The sequence below is a fragment of the Tiliqua scincoides genome, chromosome 1 (assembly GCF_035046505.1).
Source record: "Tiliqua scincoides isolate rTilSci1 chromosome 1, rTilSci1.hap2, whole genome shotgun sequence".
NCBI classification, from domain to species: Eukaryota; Metazoa; Chordata; class Lepidosauria; order Squamata; family Scincidae; genus Tiliqua; species Tiliqua scincoides.
The window spans coordinates 298,505,524-298,526,934 of NC_089821.1; the positions used below are offsets into that span (position 1 = coordinate 298,505,524).

At 42.5% G+C, this 21,411-nt stretch overlaps 1 protein-coding gene across 4 annotated transcripts; it reads left to right on the forward strand.

Annotated features, from left to right (window-relative positions):
- Positions 1-113: 113 nt before the first annotated feature.
- Positions 114-21,025, forward strand: CCNK (cyclin K). 4 transcript variants are annotated; one of them, XM_066628870.1, is made up of 12 exons: positions 114-235; positions 5,771-6,036; positions 7,468-7,549; positions 9,308-9,439; positions 9,774-9,842; positions 11,281-11,386; positions 12,078-12,135; positions 14,471-14,640; positions 16,254-16,555; positions 17,124-17,157; positions 17,337-17,408; positions 19,673-21,025. In XM_066628870.1, exons 2-12 carry the CDS (start codon positions 5,840-5,842, stop codon positions 20,293-20,295), a joined length of 1,845 nt encoding a protein of 614 aa, XP_066484967.1. In that variant the 5' UTR covers positions 114-235; positions 5,771-5,839; the 3' UTR covers positions 20,296-21,025. The 4 variants fall into 4 exon arrangements, with proteins under 4 accessions (XP_066484967.1, XP_066484976.1, XP_066484984.1 ...); XM_066628879.1 differs by having other exon boundaries at positions 17,340-17,408; XM_066628887.1 differs by lacking the exon at positions 9,774-9,842.
- Positions 21,026-21,411: the final 386 nt, after the last annotated feature.

Sequence of the window (21,411 nt, forward strand, 5' to 3'; positions counted from 1 at the left end):
CCTCGCGCGGGCGCGTGAAGGGAGAGGGGCCGAAGGCGAGGTCGGGGCTTGTGATTGGCGCAGGGGGGAGGAGGAGCCAGAGGCGAGGCCAGCGATTCGCGGAGACGTCACCCATGCCGCTGCGTGCGCGCTCCCGCCCGTCCCACCACTTCGACGACGTCGTCAACGGCTCTGTGGAGGCTCCTCCAAGATGGCGGCGCGCAGGGGGAGCTGTTAACGGTCGGGCGTGCTGAGGGTAAGTACCTCAGGCTGGGCTCGGTCGCTGCGGCCGGGAAGGCTCTCTCCAGGGGTGGGCGGGGGAAGCCGGGCCCTTGCGGCAGGGAAGATGGAGGGGGGTGGAGGGGGCGGCGGCAGGAGATGGGAAGTCGTTTTTTGTCATGGCTTGTTTTGAGCCTTACCAGCACCCTTAGTCTGGTTGCTATGGAAACCCTTGATGGACGAAGGTGACAGGTCCTCATAGGAGGGGTCCTACAAGGTCATCTAGTCCGATCCCCTGCCTGGAGCAGGAAGTTCTCCCAGAGCAGCTCCTGCAGGTGCCTGTGGAGCCTCTGTTTGGAGGTCTCCACTGAGGAAGACTCGCCTCCTTCCTCCGCAATCCGCTCCTCTGCCAGGCCGCCCTGACCCTCCAGGACTTGCTGAGGTCCAACTGGAGTCTCCTCTTTTCTCCCCTCTCCTGCCCTGTGGCAAGGAGTTCCACGGACTAATTCCATGGAAGAGCCTGGCTGGATCTGGCCAAAGGCCCGTCCTGCGTCTCACAGCGGCCTGCCTTGTGGCAAGGAGTTGCACAGACTGATTTAAATAGCAAGAGCCCGGCTGGATCAGGCCAAAGGCCCGTCGTGCATCTCACTGCAGCTCGCCCTGTGGCAAGGAGTTCCACAGACTAATTATTAATTATTATTAACAGTATTTATATACCGCTTTTCAACTAAAAGTTCACAAAGCGGTTTACAGAGAAAAATCAAATAACTAAATGGCTCCCTGTCCCAAAAGGGCTCACAATCTAAAAAGATGCAAATGAATACCAGCAGACAGCCACTAGAACAGACAGTGCTGGGATGAGGTGGGCCAGTTACTCTCCCCCTGCTAAAAAAAAGGAGCAACCACTTGAAAAAGTGCCTTATAACCAATTAGCAGGGGGAGAGTAACTGGCCCACCATATTCCATAGGAAGAGCCCGGCTTGATCAGGCCAAAGGCCCATCCTGCATCTCACAGCGGCCCGTGCTGTTGCAAGGAGTTCCACAGACTAATTCCATAGGAAGAGAGAGGCTGGATTGGGTCAAAGGCGCGTCCTGCATCTCACTGTGGCTCGCCCTGTAGCAAGGAGTTCCGCGTACTTCCATAGGAAGAGCCCGGCTGGATTGCCATCCAGTCCAGTTTCCCCATATGTCGTAGTAGTCCACCAGATGTTTCAGGGAGCACACAAGAGGCCTGCATCCTGGTGCCTTCTCTCACATTTGGCATTCTGAGGCTGCCTACTTTTAAAGTCAGGCGCTTTCACATACCTGTCATGGTCTGTAACGTTATGGACTTTTCCTCCACAAATTTGTCCAATCCTCTTTTAAAGGCATGCGGGCAAGATGCCATCACTGCTTCCTGTGGCAAGGAGTTCCACAGACCAATCACATGCTGAGTAAATAAATATTTTCTTTTTTCTGTTTTCACTTTCGCCACTGGTACCTGGCATGTCATAAGAACATAAGAGCCTTGCTGGATCAGGCCTTAATCCCTTCTAGTCCAGCTTTCTGTATCTCACAGTGGCGCCCCAGATGTGTCAGGGTCAACACAAGACAACAAGAGACCTGCATCCTTATGTCCTTGCATCTGACATTCTGAGGTAGCCCTGCTGGATCAGTCCAAAGGCCCACCTAGTCCATCTTCCTGTATCTCACAGTGGCCCACCAAATGTCATACAAGGCAACAGACACAACCTGCATTCTGGTGCCCTCCCCTGCATCTGGCACTCTGAGGTAGTCTTCTTTTCTCCAGGTCAAAGTTCCCTCAGTCTCTCCTTGTAGGGGTTGTTCTTCAGAACTGTGATCGTCCTTGTTGCTCTGATCATAGACCTACAATCTAAACAGACAGAAGGGCATGGGTGTGTGTGGAATATCAGGGATCCCACACTGCCATGTGCACAGAGTCAAAGGGAACCCCAGAGCTCCAGCACATGCACAGTGTGGTGTAATGCCAGGTAGATGGTGGCCACTTCTGGTGTGCTTGTGGAGCCCCTGAAGGGGTCTCAGGGAGTCCCAAGGCTGCTAGGACCACACACAGGAACATAGTGTTAAACTAATATTATTTCAGGTTAGCAAAGGTCTTGTAGTAAAAAAATATGTCTCGAGTCACTTCTTGAAGAAAAACTTATACAAAATCACTCATTATTTTAAGGAAACACTTGTTTAAGATTCCATATGATTATGCTTTAGGTATTTGAAGAGCTCTATTATCATAAGAAGAGCCTTGCTGGATCAGGCCAAAGGCCCATCTAGTCCAGCTTCCTGTATCTCCAGTGGCCCACCAAATGCTTCAGGGAGCATACAAGACAGCAAGACACAACCTAGACCCTTGTACCTTTCCCCACATTTGACATTCTGAGGCCAATCATTGCCCCTTTCAGCCTTCTCCAGGCTAAAGTTCCCTCAGCCTTTCCTTGTAAGACTTGTTCTCCAGCCCTCTGATCAAAGGAAAGCTATTCAAGAAAGTCTGGGTTCTCCTTCAAGAGAACACTGAACGTAAATGGTCCCCCTTCCATCTGTAAATCAGACATTTCACCGCATATTATTTCTATTTTAAACATGATAGCAGTTCCAAAACTGAAGCAATCCTACTTGACCACCTTTTGCAGTGCACTTCCAAAAACCAAGATGAGGGGCCAATTTCTCAAAATAGTCCCTGAGTCCCCCCGAGAATGAACACTATTGTGACTCATATTGTAAGGCGTTTATGGGCCGGTTGCAGTAAGAACTGTTCAGGCTTATTAACTATGGTCTATGAAGATTTTTATTGTCTTGAGTTTTGCCCATGAGTATGGTGGGCATTTTCAAAGAATTAGAGGTGAGAACCACAGGGTGCTCTTCTCACCCCAGATCTACTCATATTAACTGTCCACTGATCTTGTTCACTGTGTTTTCCTTAAAGGTCTATATGCTTTCTTTTCCCTGCTCAGTTCTTTTCCTGTTCCAGATTCCTGGATCCTAGCATTTCTAAGGGCTGCTTGCCAAGCATTGCTGATTTTCAAAGTCTCTTCTTTCTTGTTTATTTTGTTGAAGCATTTCTGTATCTCTGTTCCTTTCCTGTGAGTATAGATGACAAGCTACAGATAAAAAATTCACAAATTGTGTGGATATGTAGATGTCAAATTATGTGAGATAACAAGCTGCACATCCTGAAACTCCTCCCTCTGCACAATTGTTAAAGGTCTGGGAGCCCTAAATTTGTAAATTTGGCTATCTTAAATTTGAAAGGTTTTAGTTTGTGAAAAAAGTTGATTACATAAGAACATAAGAACAGCCCCACTGGATCAGGCCATAGGCCCATCTAGTCCAGCTTCCTGTATCTCACAGCGGCCCACCAAATGCCCCAGGGAGCACACCAGATAACAAGAGACCTCATCCTGGTGCCCTCCCCTACATCTGGCATTCTGACTTAACCCATTTCTAAAATCAGGAGGTTGCGCATACACATCATGGCTTGTACCCCATAATGGATTTTTCCTCCAGAAACTCGTCCAATCCCCTTTTAAAGGCGTCTAGGCTAGACGCCAGCACCACATCCTGTGGCAAGGAGTTCCACAGACCGACCACACGCTGAGTAAAGAAATATTTTCTTTTGTCTGTCCTAACCCGCCCAACACTCAATTTTAGTGGATGTCCCCTGGTTCTGGTATTATGTGAGAGTGTAAAGAGCATCTCCCTATCCACTCTGTCCATTCCCTGCATAATTTTGTATGTCTCAATCATGTCCCCCCTCAAGCGTCTCTTTTCTAGGCTGAAGAGGCCCAAACGCCGTAGCCTTTCCTCATAAGGAAGGTGCCCCAGCCCCGTAATCATCTTAGTCGCTCTCTTTTGCACCTTTTCCATTTCCACTATGTCCTTTTTGAGATGCGGCGACCAGAACTGGACACAATACTCCAGGTGTGGCCTTACCATAGATTTGTACAACGGCATTATAATATTAGCTGTTTTGTTCTCAATATCTTTTCTAATGATCCCAAGCATAGAATTGGCCTTCTTCACTGCCGCCGCACATTGGGTCGACACTTTCATCGACCTGTCCACCACCACCCCAAGATCTCTCTCCTGATCTGTCACGGACAGCTCAGAACCCATCAGCCTATATCTAAAGTTTTGATTTTTTGCCCCAATGTGCATGACTTTACACTTACTGACATTGAAGCGCATCTGCCGTTTTGCTGCCCATTCTGCCAGTCTGGAGAGATCCTTCTGGAGCTCCTCACAATCACTTCTGGTCTTCACCACTCGGAAAAGTTTGGTGTCGTCTGCAAACTTAGCCACTTCACTGCTCAACCCTGTCTCCAGGTCATTTATGAAGAGGTTGAAAAGCACCGGTCCCAGGACAGATCCTTGGGGCACACCGCTTTTCACCTCTCTCCATTGTGAAAATTGCCCATTGACACCCACTCTCTGCTTCCTGGCCTCCAACCAGTTCTCAATCCACGAGAGGACCTGTCCTCTAATTCCCTGATTGTGGAGTTTTTTCAGTAGCCTTTGGTGAGGGACCGTGTCAAACGCCTTCTGAAAGTCCAGATATATAATGTCCACGGGTTCTCCCGCATCCACATGCCTGTTGACCTTTTCAAAGAATTCTATAAGGTTCGTGAGGCAAGACTTACCCTTACAGAAGCCATGCTGACTCTCCCTCAGCAAGGCCTGTTCGTCTATGTGTTTTGAGATCCTATCTTTGATGAGGCATTCCACCATCTTACCCGGTATGGATGTTAGGCTGACCGGCCTATAGTTTCCCGGGTCCCCCCTCTTTCCCTTTTTAAAAAATTGTAAATATGATTGTAAATGATAGCAGCATGGGGAAAGGTGTTCTTTTTGATTGAATAGAGAGAATTTAGTTACGTGAAAACAGAAATACAGTGCTTGAAGTGGTTGTGCAAATAACATTTAACAGGTTCAGTGTTGGCTTTACATCAGCTCTGATGTTGGTTCAGATTGCCCTTTGAAAGCCTGCCTTTTAACTGTGGCTTGATGCAGCAATCTTACTTAGCTTTCTGCTGATACTATGTTATGCTGATAACTTCTGCTGGTTTCTGCATATCATACTTTTTGTTAAAGGCAGGAAAGCAGGCCAAGCTCTTTTCTTCTTGCCAGTTGGTAACTCAAGCAGTGATCAGTAAATGCCCCTGGGTAATCATGGCTCACTGTCTATACCCTCACAGTTTTCACTACTCTAGGAGGAGTCATTTATTTGAATGTTTGTTTTCAAGCAGATTTCCTAAGAGGTAATACAAATGGGATAGAACAAGGGCTGGAAAATTGCAAGTACTTCAATTATCAGTGAGATGCTGGTGCATGGCAATGAAAATAGGCTGCCATGCTGAGTGCAAATTCATTTTATGTATTTATACAGCTTCTCTTCTCTCTCATTTTGCTTGTGACAAGTTAGAATTGAGGAAATAACTGACAGCATGCTTTATTTTTCAATATTTTTTTCTTATTGTATTGCATTGCATTGTATGTTTGGTGGAAAACTTCTGTTGCCTCATTGTTGATGTTATCCTTTATGATGTTGTCTTCTTGAAAGGACTGAAGTCACTGTATGAAAACCAACTCCTTGCAAACCTGTCAGGCGAGAACCATTCTACATCAATAAATGAAGGAGAATAAAGAAAACTCCAGCCCTTCTGTAGCTTTGTCAAACCTGGACCACACAAAACCATGCTGGTACTGGGATAAGAAAGACTTGGCTCATACACCGTCACAGTTAGAGGGACTTGATCCAGCTACTGAGGCAAGATATCGCAGAGAAGGTGCCAGGTTCATATTTGATGTGGGGACCCGCTTAGGACTGTATCCTTCTAAGTGTCTATGACAGTGATTTTCAACCTTTTTCATTTCATGGCACACTGGCAAGGCACTAAAATGATCAAGGCACAGCATCAGTTTTTTGACAATTGACAAGGCACACTGTGCTATCAATGGAGGGTGCGCATCGCCCTATGACCCTACTAATAAATGATCCTCTCCCAAATTCCGCCTTCAGTCCCTCTGGGGAGAAAGGCGGGGTAAAAATAAAGTTAATAATAATAATAATAATAATAATTCCCACAGCAAACCTGGGGACCAGTCACGGCACACCAGTGTGCCATGGCACAGTGGTTGAAAATGACTGGTCTGTGATATGCAGCTTCTGTTCTTGCACTGAAAAATTAACATTGTTCCTTCTTAGCACCCAAATGGTTGCAGTGTTTCCATATAATTTTTTGTTTTCACTTTGGTTTTACTGATGGTCCCAATTTTCTGGCTTGCTTTCGGCTGCTATTATAGAATATTCCGCTCTTTTTGACCAGTTGGAAGCATACTTCAGGTATGCTTCTTACTGGTAACAGTATGTTTTTGCACTATGAATCAAAATAGATATGTTAGATATGCTAGATATTAGTTAAATAAATCATCGTTCACTTTGGAGCTATCAGAACTGATTTCAGCCTGTTTCTATTCCCCCCCCCCCGAGGTTCTATGTTCCTCATTACTAGTCTTTACATTCATTTCATTTCAATACTTAGGTACACCTTTCTGACCCCCCCCAAAAGAGAACCTTCAAAATGCATTCACATTAACATCCCTAAAAATTGGCTGTGATAGTAATCATGGCATCTTTTATTTCACAGACTTTCTTATTGAATGTATGTCTATATCTATCATTTAGTGACTTCTCTCTCCTTCCACATAATTCTGGTACAGTGATCAGAGATGATATAGTTGACTTTCAGGGATGGCACATCAGAACTGAAGAGAGGCTTGTCAGTACCTGCCTTGTCTCATTGGCATCATTGAAGAAATAACCATGATAAGTTGTGTAAAGTCTCATTAAAAGTGCAGTCAGTGTGCAACACTCAATTTTACACAGAGCCAGAATGTGTGCTTTGAATTGGAGCTGGCCTTGCATTTATGTGAACGCAGTGTTTAAATCAAATCAGAAACTTACCTTGCATTGTTGTAGAATAGCATGTTGAGTGACAAGCCTGGATTTGCTGGTCTTGAAAATTCATTAATCTAGTACCAGCCTTATATGTGTAAAAGTGAACTCTGTAGTATACTGAAAGCCACTTCTCATCCAGTGTGCATCGAATTTTATCCTTGGTGCATAACTGTCTGCACAAGTACCTTGTTTTAGAAATTAATGTGGCACTATAGACTTTTTGATGTATCATTCAGCCTCATGCGATTTTTAAAATAGTTTGAGTTGTTTTCTGTTGAAATCCTTATTGTAAAATCCAGACATTATGATACTCTGGCAACTGGAATAATATATTTTCATCGATTTTATATGTTCCATTCTTTCAAACAGTTTCCACGATATGTAAGTATAAAGCTGTTGGTTTTTGTGTGAAAAGTATTTAACCCCTGCTAACTGGGTAAGAGGCACTTTTTCAAGTGGGTGCTCCTTTTTTGAGCAGGGGGAGAGTAACTGGCCCACCTCACCCCAGCACTGTCTGTTCTAGTGGCTGTCTGCTGGTATTCATTTGCATCTTTTTAGATTGGGAGCCCTTTTGGGACAGGGAGCCATTTAGTTATTTGATTTTTCTCTGTAAACCGCTTTGTGAACTTTTAGTTGAAAAGCGTTATATAAATACTGTTAATAATAATAATAATAATAATAATAATAATAAAAGTATTTAAGATTGCTATCTAAAGTTTTTTTTTGTAGGGCAGGTTTAGATAATGTATTACTGCTGCAATCACTAGAACATAACGTGCCTTGAGGTCACCTTATTTTGCAGATTAATATCTGCCCCTGGGGAAAGCTTGATGTGATAAGCCACTGATTGCATGCAAATACAGTCCTTGCACTTGGATGGCATGTCAGGTAGATAGGACAAAGTTTTTACGGAGCGTGAGGGGGAAGATTCTCAGCAAGATATTCATCTTGAAGACAGAGTTGCACTAAATGAACTTGGTCTGATCCAACAAGATGTGTGCTTATAACATGCTTAAAGACTCCTATTGTGCTTTGCTAAGACTGAACTGTCAAATGATATAGGGAGTCCTTTGTGGTACTATATCAGCAGCTTCCATGGTAGTATACATAAGTACACAAAATTTGTAATTTTTTCTAAAATAATGTTCATAATAATGTTCATAAATAATGTTCATAAATAAATAATGTTCATAAAACATTCATAATGTTTTCTAAAACAGCACAGCTTTTGTTATGGTGTTAACAATTATGAATTTTTACTGCATGTTAGTCGTAGCATCAATTAAATTGCTCCATGATGGAGATCAAAGAAAGATGTGTATTACTCTTATGTACATAACAGACTCGCAATCTAAAAGGTGCAGAAGAGGCACCAGCTACAGCCACTAAAAAAGATGCCATACTGGGGAGAAGAGGGACAGTTGTTCTCCTCTAGCTAAATATAAGAGGACACCTCTTTAATAATAATAATAATAATAATAATAATAACAGGTATTTATATACCGCCTTTCTTGGTCTTTATTCAAGACTTTATTCAAGGCGGTTTACATAGGCAGGCTTTTATCTAAATCCCTATTTAAATAGGGATTTTTACAATTTCAAAGAAGGTTCTTTCTTTCAAGAACTACTACAATCAAGGTGTTTCATTCCGATCTGGCTTCACATTCTGGCCTCCATCCTCCCCCGCTCAAAGCAGATGGAATTGCTCGGCTTCAGCTTGTCAGCTGCTCCAAGGTCGCAGGGTGCCGGTGGCCTTGAACTGGCGACCTTGTGGATGTTATCTTCAGGCAGACGGAGGCTCTACCCTCTAGACCAGACCTCCTGCCCTCTAGACCAGACCTCCTGCCTTTAAAAGATGTTCTTGGTTAAGTTAGCAGGGTTTAAGCTTTGGAGTCAAATTTTTTCTTCCTACAGATCTGTATTGACCTAACTGAAGTTTGGCAATAAAACTTGACAAGTAATAATCAACAATTTAAGCTAGTATGCTTAGGTGGGGGCATGCATGTGTGTACGTATGGAAGTGAAATGTGTAAATTTCCATTTGCTTAGGCTGAATGTTTTGTTTTTCTCTTTACAGCATAAGTACAATGTCTTGAAATTATATTCATAGACAACTTATGAAGAACTTTTTTTCAATAGGTGACTGGAGCTTGCTGTCTTTTCCTAGCAGGCAAAGTTGAAGAAACGCCCAAAAAATGTAAAGATATCATCAAAACAGCTCGTAGTTTATTAAATGATGTGCAATTTGGACAATTTGGAGATGATCCAAAGGTAAACTAACATGTGCTAAAGATTTTTGCATAAATTGTAGTGGTTTAATCATAACACTAATTTCTGTGCATGTTTAGACATGGTTTTATTTTTTTTAACCAAATAGTGGTACTTGAGTTAAATAGATTGAAGTAGTGTAAAGCCCAAGCTAGAGGAAAATTAAATTCTTTTGTATGGGTTATTCACAACTCATTATTCAATATTTTGCAACTGAAAAGTTATAGTGGTTGGGTTCATTTAGATAGAGTGATCAGCACATGTTATATTTTTCAAAGGCAATGTGTATTGCAGTACTTGTGTGTTGTTTTCCTGTTGCATTTGCCTGTCTTTTCAGCAAAGAAATAACCCACTGCACAGGGGAAGCAGTGAAACTGGCCACACAGAGTGCAGCCATATGCATACAGTAAGCAAACTAGAAAAAATAAACTTTTGTCACTTATTTCTTTGTTATAGTAATTATAGGCATTTTGTTAGCCACAGAATCTTCAGGCAACTGAGTCTCAAAGGTAATTTTTTACAAAATTAACATATATTAGAAAGTCTTGCAAGTTAACCTTGAACATAATATTTTTGTTGAACAAGGTATGTGTGTGACTGGATTGTCCACTGTGTTGCCACATTGTTTGTGAGCAGTTTTGGATGTTTGGAAGCATCCAAACACTTTTTGCTAGCAGCCTTGCCTAGAGTATGTTATGGCTTTCCTTGTGTAAAGTGCTGCGGACCCCAGGCTTCTGCTAGCTCAACGTGCTTTAGCAACCAGCATGAGAAGTGTTGGATATTGCCATGATTCACTTTGTGGTACTGAAACAGTGACTCTGATGGTGTGCCAGGTTATCCAGAATCTCTTTTAAGCTAAGATGGTTCTGCTATTATTTGTTGGCTGGACTGTTGAAAGAACAAGGGCTATTCAAGGGACAAGTGTGCAGCCGTACCCCTTCTAACCTGTCATAGTCACACATATCGGCTTAATCTTGTGCTTTGGAAACTGGTGCCACTAAAAAATGGAAAAATAAAAGAAGTATTTTCTATAAGTTTGCAGAAAATTAAGATAGCCTTAATTAGGTCTACTTAATATTCCAAGTATGCTTCCGTGCTTGAGGCTTTTCTTCAGCTGTTGAAATTGGTTTCAACAATTAAAACTGAAAACAAGAACTTTTCCTAGTTGTTAGCATTTGACTGCACATGTGTGTGGTTTCACTCTTTCCCCAGATCTGTGCAGCAATATTATACATTTTCCCCCAAAATGTGGATCATCAGTTAGATGTGTCCTTGGATCTTATGGTGCAGGTGGTGTGGGACAATGAGTTAGGGTGCCAAAAACTGTTTCCTCACTGCCACCAGAATTTGGGACTTGCATCTCATCCAGCTCTTGTTCTCCCCCTATTTTGCCGTTGCTGACACTTCTTCATCTGGCTAAGAAACATTTTTCTCCCCTGAAGGAGTAATTGAAAACCTTTTCTTTCTGACTGTAACAGAAACAGATAGTTCCTTGTTCTCTGTCCTACTTCAATTCTATAAGTTTTTTTGCCACAGCGATACCAGGCATAGGATATGGAGCAAAAATTGAAGGGGTGGTGTACTGCAAGAGTGTTGCCTGTTGCTGGGCACTGTTGCACAGCCACAGGAACAAAACTGCTTGTGTGCAGTTAAAGAACGAACTTTCTGTCTTTAAAAAATAGATCAACTTATTAGGTAACCCAGTAGCGTAAAAGTAGACAACTCTAGATATGACTTCCTTTGGCATTATAGTGTAATGCCTTCTGAAGCCTTCTTGTAAAATGTAAAAATAACAAGTTGGCAGATTTGGAGTAATATGGTCTTTGCTCCTTTATGATGTGTAGGAAGAAGTTATGGTTTTGGAGAGGATCTTACTACAGACTATAAAATTTGACTTGCAAGTGGAGCACCCTTACCAATTTCTGCTTAAATATGCCAAGCAGCTCAAAGGTATGGAAATAACTTCGTATTGCTGAATGTTAACTTGCAGGCATACCTCGCATCTTGCAACTTCCTTTAGTGCTGATTGGTTACAGTACCCAATGAGAGCAGTGCACTTTGGGCCAATCAGTGCCCATTTCCTGCCAATTAAATTCCTACTTATTAAAGCTTGTTGCCTTTAATGAATTTTGACTTTTGGGGAAATGTATCCTTCATGCTGCTGGAGTTGTCATTGTATAGGTAACATTCTACTGAATTTTCCCAGCTGTCTGGAATTTACCAAGGTCAATTAGTTTCCACTTTTATAAATGGAAAAGTTTTATAGACATTTGCTAACATATAGCTAATATGATGTGAATGTAGAAATGTGAATTGTGTTGCTTTCTTTAGCAACTTTGGGTATGCCCCCCCCCCAATAATGTAAGAGCTAAACTTATATTCAGTGTCTTCTTTATGCACAGAGTACACGTGGCACCCTTGCTTTGGTTAGGGTCCATATTTAAAGCTGCTGTTCTCCCACTATTTAGAAACCTACCATATATGTAGCCTAAAAGTATGTATGTTTGAACTGTGCATAGTGCTGAGTTCTGTGTAAGTCCTGTTGAGGCTTGTGAATAAATATACATGAGATTATCTTGCTCATTTGTTTTTCATAATGCTGTTCATTGTCCAGCAATTCTTTTTTCTCTTTCCTCCATAGGTGATAAAAACAAAATTCAAAAACTTGTGCAAATGGCATGGACCTTTGTAAACGATAGGTAAAAGAAAACTTTAGAATTGTGTGCTAATTTTCCCTAAAATTTCAATAATCATTTATTTGCTTTTCTGACTGGATGGTTTCAAAAGTATTTCTTAAAATTTAATTATTCAGTTTCGTAGTGTACAGCATTCTCCTACTTAGCCACAAACTATTTCAGTTCTCTGGAATGTGATTGCAGTATGTAGCAAAGTATGCGGTGGGTAGAGAAGGAACGTGAAGCATGAACCTTTCTGACTATTGTAACAATTGAAAATTATCAAACTGAATCTTAGTTATTGTTATGAGCTTTAGTAGTACAGGTGGAGCCTATTTATCTGTGTTAGTTCCGTTCCATGACCTGTTGAGATTACGAAAAAATGCGTTGTGCTAAATTCCATAGAGTTAAGCAAATACGCTGCAGCCTGACACTTGGGGATGGAAGGAAACTAAGGCAGCTGTTATCAATCCCCTCCCCTCCGCCTATTCAGCCCTCCCCGTTGCCAGATTCTTTCACAGGTGGGATGCTGAGCTTTTAAGAGTCCAGTCCCGTGCATTTCTACTCAGAAGTAAATCCCATTCTAGTCAATGGGGCTTACTCCCAGGAAAGTGTGGAGAGGATTGTAGCCTAAATCTCATGCTTTGCTTGCTGGGAAGACTTGCTTGTTGGGCTGTTTTGTTTCCATAGGCTGGAGCACTGAGAGCCTGCACCATCTTGGGGGGGGGGGAATTTGGCAAACACTCCCTGGGTTTTTTAAAGCAATCCCCTCTGTTGCTACCGCACCTGCCCCTGGTTGTGTGGCCCTGTGTGAGTGTGAGAGAGAGAGTGCACACGCTCCACCTTGCTGCACGTGCTCTGGTTACAGAGGTTTTCCACCCCCCTCCCCTCTTCAGCCTCTTTGCTGGCTTAGGGGCTCCAAGAGTGTTACTGTTCCTTCGAAAGAGGAACCTCTTCCAGGGCACCAGGCTATTTCCCTGCCTGTGCCAGGCGGAGCCTTTTTGCAGTCTTTTGGGCTGCCTGGAAATGGAGCAGAGGCTAGCACAGGGCAAAGGAGGCAAAGGTATGTGTGACTTTCAGTTCCCCCACCCCATCCGCATTGAGACAAATCCACAGATAAAAAATCCGTGGATAAATAGGTTGCACCTGTACATTGCAAATAGTAAGCATGTGCTGAGATGTGGTTTTTTTAAGCCTCCTGATTGGCAGCAAAACATCTTATACTTAAAATTTTCTATGCTGATACCCATCAGGTTTTTTCTTAAAACCTGCTTGGATAACTTATTGTTCTGTCATTCAATCTTGTATAACTAGTGGTTCTCAGACGGGAGCATCGCAGCGCCCCAGCCTGAGGGCCTTGGACTCTGCCCCCTTAAGGGGTGGGAGTGGGAGGAAGGCAGTGACTGGTCCCCAAGATCACGTCACTAAGGGGGGCACAGGGACTGGCATGTACTTACCAGTCCCTGCAGCAGCCTCCCAGGGGTGCGGGAAGCCCTACGCGACCCTCCACAGGGTTCCCCAAGCATCAAAAATTGAAAGTGGAGTGATCATGCCCCACTTCTGGTTTGCAATCGCAAACTGGAGGTGGGGTGCAATCGCTTCACTTTCGTTTTCTAAAGCTCAGGGAGCCCTGCGGAGGGTCACACAGGGCTCTCCGCACGCCCAGGAGGCTGCTGCAGGGACTGGTAAGTGCATTGTCAATCCCTGCGCCCCCCTAAACAATGTGATCCTGGGGATCGTGTTGCTGCCTTCTCCACTCTCCCATAAGGACTTACAGCGGTTCTGAAGCTCCCTGGAAGTTTGATAACCACTGTTATAGAATCCTATAGATCTGGTGTTTACTAAATTTGAGTCAGTTTTGTGACTTTAGTGTGCCTGAAGAGATACTTAAATTGGTAACTGTTTTGTATAGCTGCAGCTGAACTGCATTTCAGGGCAGTGTTAAGAAACATCTTGGGTCTTGCACCCAGTGCTTGGGCACCCCTTAAATTGGTGTTCTGAACCAATTGTAGTGTCAAAAGGATGTTGTTTATCACATTTTTTGGCTATGTGTCTGTGCTCTCATGCTTCTTTGTTTGTTTTTAAATAACCAGCAACTACAGAGGAAGGGAGATTCAGATGTGGGCTACAGCAAGGGAAAGAAAGCCCCTATGTCACAATCTTGATTGTTTGCTGTTTTGATTTTTTTAATGCTCCAGAAAAAAAATGTAATGAATGTCACTTCTGGTTGGGTAGTAAACTTCTGGAAACAGATTATTAAAATCTGTACATCTTTTACATGGTAAAAACAAAGACAAATATTGCTCCTATTGATAATGGAATTATCATTTGATAATGGAATTCTCGTTTGTTTTTCTAGTCTTTGCACTACTTTATCACTGCAATGGGAACCCGAGATTATAGCAGTTGCGGTTATGTACCTGGCTGGCCGCTTGTGCAAGTTTGAGATTCAAGAATGGACGTCAAAGCCAATGTACAGAAGGTGGTGGGAGCAGTTTGTACAAGATGTACCTGTTGATGTCCTGGAAGGTACCAGAAACATTTACTGCCTGAGCCCCTTTTATTTGGATTGTTCTCTTTACAACATGCTTTATAGGCATCCTAACTATGTGCTCTGCTGTTTGTCCTAAACTGTAACATTTCTTGGCAATCATTTTACATATGCAATCTGCCTTCTGGCGTAATAGTTGTAATTAGTGTCCTTAGGAGTTCTGATTGCAATAAAGTGGAGCAGAGTAATTGTTAAGAGCTCCTTGGTAGCAGAGATCTATATGTAAGAGAAACTGTCAAAGGACAAATTGTGAACTTGGCTGCTCACAGAAAATTGAAGTGAAACTGAGACATTAATGCAGTGGTATCAATATTCTCAGCTTCTTGTAAAAGCATTAGATCAAATGAGGATACAGAAACTTGGCTTACTTATCTCTCTGCCCTCACCTCCTATTCCATCTCCACTCCTATGACATAAGAGAAAAGCATTTATCCAATTGGTGCTGCAGTATGGAGCAGCAAAAATAGAAATTTTGTCTGCTTTCTTAATCTTCCCTGAACTGCTGTGTAAGTCACAAGATGACTCCCTTCTTCCAATCCCTCCAGCAAGTGCAAAGGGAATAGTAGGATAAATGCTGTGTCATTTTTTTTTTCTGACAAAAGCTCAGCTCATGTGAGAAGTCCCATCTCTTTGCCTTGCAAGTCCTCCATCCTTGTTACAGGGCTGAAGGGAGGGACAGGATCTTCTCTTGCTCTCAAGCAACCTTGAAGAATGACAGAAACACTGAGGGAAGAGACTCTAATTTTTTGCCTTCTATGCATCTCCATGAGAAGTAAAGAGAAGACTTTACCCTGTCCTCCATTCTTTGTGCTCACTACAGGGCTAGAGAAGATAAGAAATAAAGAGACTCCCACCCCACCCATCCTAGACCATGTTTTTGTGGAGTCCAAAACTGCATGCAAGTGAAAGAAGATACTGTTTCTTTTCCTATATGAGCAGCACGTATGGAGAACTGGCAAAAGAGGCAACCATTTACAAGAAGGTTTAGAGAAGTTTTTTTTCAAAGCATTGAAAAAGTGGCCACTTCTCTTGCTGCATTGGCAGCTCTTTCCGTGACTTTACTTCCCTTTCAGCTCTAGCAAGTGCAGATGATTAGAATCAGAGGTAGACTCTTTCCTCATTTGCAGCAAGCAGCAAAAATGGGAGGAATACCTGCTTGTGTCTTCTTCTGCTTGCAGGGAGTTGGAGAGAAGGTATTTGCTTCTCCTTCAGCAGTATATCAAACTTCAGAATTGGAAGAAGAGGCAAATATCTTTTCTAGTCTGCAAATTGCTGCAGAAAGGAGGTAAGGCATTTGCTGTGATGTCTCCACCATTTCCTGCAACTGAGAGAAGACCCTATCTCACCGTGTAGCCCTGTAGTAAGCACTGAGAGCCGAAGAGAGGTAGATTCTTCCCTGTGTCTGCAAGGGGGAGGCTCGCTTGTCAGGGAGAAATATGTGCTTTGCCCAGATGAGCTGGCAAATAGATTTCTGTGGATGACTGAGATCAAATTCATCTGGTATATATTTTTGGCCTCAACTTTCAAATGTCATTTGCTGTCTTCGTTGGTTTACTAGAATGCTTGACTCCTGCTTTTTGTTTCTATTAAGACATCTGTCATCAGATCCTGGATCTGTACTCACAGGGGAAGCAGCAAATGCCTCATCCCTCTCCTCATCAACTACAGCAGCCTCCTTCCCTTCAGTCAACACCTCCAGTGCTACCGCCTCAGCAGTCCCAGAGTTCAGAGCAGTCCCAACCACAGCAGCAAAAAGAATCTCAGCAAGCCGGGCAGCAGCAGCAGCCACCGCAGCAGCCACCACAGCAGCAGCAGCCGCCCCCACCACAGACTCAACAACCCAAAAAGCCGTCTCCCCAGTCGAGTCCTCCCAGGCAGCCCAAAAGACCAGCTGTAAGATGAACAGAATTAACATCTTAGATTGCAAAGCAGGGGGGGGAGGTTTCCTCCATTCCTTGAAGTATGGCAGGTTTGATGGGAGCATTGTCGTCAAAGTTCTTACTGTACTAAGTGCTGCATTCTGATGAAAGTAAACAGGTCTCTGTCTTTGTGGTTCTGGTCCTTTTCTTTTTTTTAAAGATATTGTTATGGGACTTGTGGTGCTACAGCATTTCTGTTCCCAAGCTGACACCTAAAGTATTTAAAGCAACCGCACCATCAAGCCATTCAAGAAATCCATCTGGCGGTTGGGAAAGAGGAGGGTAGTTTGTGCAGCACGAAGCTGGCGCCAGCAGAAGCTGAAGGGCTAAAACTGTTTTGCTAATAACATTCATGAATTGAACAGTGTGGTGCTGCTGATAGCGTTTTCATTCATGCAGTTTTCAGGTGAAACAAAGCATGATAACGCGGCTTCCAACATTGGAATCAAAGCCTGGTTTAGACTTTATGGCTACTTCTTTTTTAAATTAATACTGGTGTATAATTTGAGTTCTTGATTTGCACATTGTTTTCTCAATAACAGGCTGTATCTCCAAAGGAGGAAACCAAAAGTGCTGGTAAATACTTTTAATTTTTTATAAATAATTTGTTTTGTAAACTAAATAATAATTAAAGTTGTTCCAAATTCTACAGTTCTTGCTTTGTTAGTCTCTTTAGTTTGCAGTAACCGTATTTGCTTGTTGCTTTCATTTGTGTGTTAACTGCAGTATAGCTTCTAAATTTTGCTTTGTTTCAGAAGCACCTCCATCTAAGATTGCTAAGATTGAGCCATCTCATCCACCAGTACCCCCTGCACATCCACCACCTGGTAGGTTTTATAATACTTACGTATAATGTTCAAAAATATACATTAATGTAGTTTTTTTAAAAAAAACTTTTAATTAAAGCTGCAATCCTAAACACATGTTCCTGAAAGTAAGCCCCACTGTCCCACAGTGGGACTTACTTCTGAGTAGACATGCATAGGATTGTACTGCAAATCTGTTTTATAATCCCCAACTTTGGTTTAGCATGGTAGCTTAAGAGGGAACTGGCCTTAAAAAGTATCAGCGTTAGATCTTGTGTACCAATATGCTTTCTTCTGCAGTCTGGACAGTTGAGGATGAATGGGGTTTTAAAGACTAAGTGAAAATTTGTGCAGTAGCTGTGTCTTATCATTAGTTCAGGGCTCCTGTGCAGTGGCAACAGTAGAAGGTATATTTCCCTTGAACTGTTCTGAAGACAGCATAAGAGCTCCTGATCGTATATTTAGGTCCAGCCTTGTTATACATGGATTTTTTCTGCATGGATTTGACTCAACACGAATGACCACTGCAAATGAGAAGGAATGTGCTGCTCCCTGGAGAAGGGGAAAAATGCACCCCTTTAAAATCACAGTTTTAAAAACTACTTTTACTGTTGCAGAGAGACAGTCATACAAGTGATTACAGGTATAACCTAAGTATCCACAGATTTTTCCATCTCAAAGCTGATGAGAAGAGCCCTTTAAATTAAAGGAAAACAGTCATTTAATAATGCCAGAGAGAGCATTCTTTCCCCCTTGCTGGGGCTCCTGGTGAAGGGAGGGTTTGCTGCCTCCTAGTGAAGCCTAAGCTCCTGGAGAGAGACTGACTGTCTCTGTGTGCATTACAAAGGTCAACAAGGCTGTTTTTAAATCACTGCAGGAAAGGGACTTTGTTTATTAAATTGATTTGCTGTAGTGTATTTTTTTGCCATCCATGTGAGTTCTTGGAATGGAACCCTCGGGAATAATGAGACTCAACCTGTAGTATTGCATAAAATATGCTTCAGTTCCTTTGAGACACATCCTTTACCTGACCCAGGGAGAGAACTTTAAATGTATAGTATGGCTGTATAATATGAATGAATCTGAACTGCAGCTGCAAGAGTTTAATGGAAAGTTCTGTGTTTTCAATACATTTCCTGTTTAGGTGCAAAAACATAAGGGAAAGCATAGTAGACATTGCTACTTTAGAATGGTGTTTATAAGCATAATCTCTGCCCATCCTGCCGTCTCAGTGTGAAAGGACTCTGCCAAGTAGATAAAATACAGTTTGTTGAGAATACCTACCTCCACAGTTACTCCCTCCAAATACATTTGTTGATGTCTCTTGAAATAAATAGTAGGGACTGCAAAGGCATGGGTCACTTGTGTGTGTTTACAATGAGCCACACAGTTCCTGTTCTGTGAGCATTCTCCCAATTCTTTGTCCTGCATTTGAACTATAAATGGGCGCTAGAACAATGTGCCATTCTTAGGCACTGGCATCAGACTGAGACACTAGTATCTTTCCAGCTATGTCCGCTATGACCTTGACATGGGCATCCATTGCTGCACTATTGCAACAGGGAGGTTTTTCCTGTTTTCTACCAAGTTTTCCAAAGAATCATTCTTGAGCCATTTTATGCCAATAATGTGATTGTAGAAATGCATAGTCTTATGTTTGCACTCTTCTTCAGCCAAACTCCTTATTCATACTCTTGAGGAATGCTTCCCCTGACATTCAGGCATTGTGTTCATCTGGTGCAGAAAAATCGTGGTCTTATATTTTGTGTCGGCTTGTTCAGCCCAAATAGATTTGTTCCTGTTATCTTACACCAGTATCCTTTGTCAGGTGACTTGGGCAGAGCTCTGTGTCCTTTAATTAGCCTAAAAAATCCATTGCAGTAGCATTTTCTTTGGCACAATACTGCTCCCTATGCAGAAGGCAACTTGTTATCTCCTTTTCTAAAGAGAGTTGGATTTCAGGGGACTTCTTAAATGATCCCTATCTTGTTTTGGTGCTTCGGTTTTCCCCTTAATCTCGTTAGTCTTTTGTGTCCTCAGTGGAGACTAAAAATGGATTCAGAGTTAGTTTGTGCTTTTGAATCCCTTCACGTTGGAAGCTTCTTTTATGTATGTTGACATTTCTCAGCAGTTTATGTAGTTTATTCTTTGGTAGTTAAAAAGGTGGGTGTGTTTGCAAATGTTTTGTGGGGAAACAGATGGAGAAAGTACAGTTTGTCATACACTCTCATTAGCATGTGCAGTTGAGTAAAGAGTTTATTTGTGGTTTTTTCCCCCTCTTTCAGAGCATAAGCCACCTCTGACAACTGCGGTTTCCATGGGAGGTGATCAGACTACTACAGTAGATTCTGTAGACATGGGAAAAGTCCAGATTGCGCCTCCATCTCATCCAGCTCCTGTCCATCAGCCACCACCTCTGCCTCACCGTCCGCCACCTCCACCCCCACCATCTAGTTACATAACTGGCATGTCTACTACTAATTCTTACATGTCAGGGGAGGGATATCAGAGTCTTCAATCAATGATGAAAACAGAAGCACCGACCTATGGAGCTCTACCACCAAACTATGGACCTCCAACTCATCTCCCATATCACCCTCATGTGTATCCTCCCAATCCTCCTCCACCTGTTCCTCCTCCACCACCTACATCATTCCCTCCCCCCACTATTCCTCCTCCTACCCCAGGTTACCCTCCACCACCTACGTACAATCCTAATTTTCCACCTCCTCGGTTGCCCCCTACCCATGCTGTTCCACCGCATCCACCTCCAGGACTGGGAATGCCACCAGCAAGCTATCCCCCTCCCACAGTGCCCCCTGGCGGACAGCCACCAGTCCCCCCTCCTATACCTCCACCCGGCATGCCTCCTGTTGCAGGACTTGGACGTGCTACTTGGATGAGATAGCAATTGTACATAGGAAATTCTCTAACTTTGTGGGTTGGGTTTAACAGCAGATGGCTGAGCAGCAGGGAGGTTTTAAAGCTGAATGTGGGAATAGATTGTATAATGTAGAGATGGATATGCTATGAACATCTAGAAGGCAGTGACACTGTCCTTTTCTGGTCTGCTTACAATTTAGTCAGTAGAGAGCAATACAGGCTTTTGTTTCAATATTGCAAAACTAATTAAAATCCAAGTTCCAAGTTAATTCTAGCACTGGATTACTTTGCACTAGTAAAAGTTTTAAAGCCATATTGGCTCAGTTACATTGATAAGAAGAAAATTTCCTTCTAGAAATCAGTGCCTACTTTTTGAGTATCAAGATTAAGATTATCATTCCATCCAAGCGGGAGAGGGGGGAGAAATCTTTCTGGTTTTCATTCTGTAATGTTGCAGCAACAATTAGTTCCTAAGTATCAGAGCCAATTTTATTTAAAATATATCACATTTACAGCCAGTAGCTGACAAGCATCCAGTGATGTTTGCTTTTCTGCCATTTTTGTGTTGGAATGTCCTGGGAACTTGAGCTATAGTGTATGTTTAAACCTATGTGCAAATTTCTGTACATAAATATCTATTTTCTAAGTGTGAAAGTCTGAATGTAACAGCATACTGTCATTTACATCTTGGTTTAAAAAAAAAAGTTGACGTTGTTGATATGTTGACCCAAATAAAGCTGGTTCTGAAATCCTTAGAGTGGGAAAGCAGCTACTTAATTTTTCTAGATTGGCAGTCATCTTGCGGAGACTTTGTAACAATCTTTCATATATCCAATTTACCTTTCAGTCACCTGTAATTTTTTTTAATTTTTAAAATTTTAACTGATAATATGACTTAACTGACATGTATTATCTTGATGCAATCCCTATACACACTTTGTTTGGAGTAAGCTCCACTGAACATAAGGGGACATAAGAGTTTTCCTTTTAAAAAAAAAAAAAAAAAAGGTAGAAGTCTTGGCCAGATGAAAAAATGACCATGAGACCAAATTGAGAACAAGGCAACTCACAAGAGTCTGGAGAGCACATTACAAAAAGCAAAAGCTCAAATACATAAGGAACAAAACCGGCAGTAGAATTG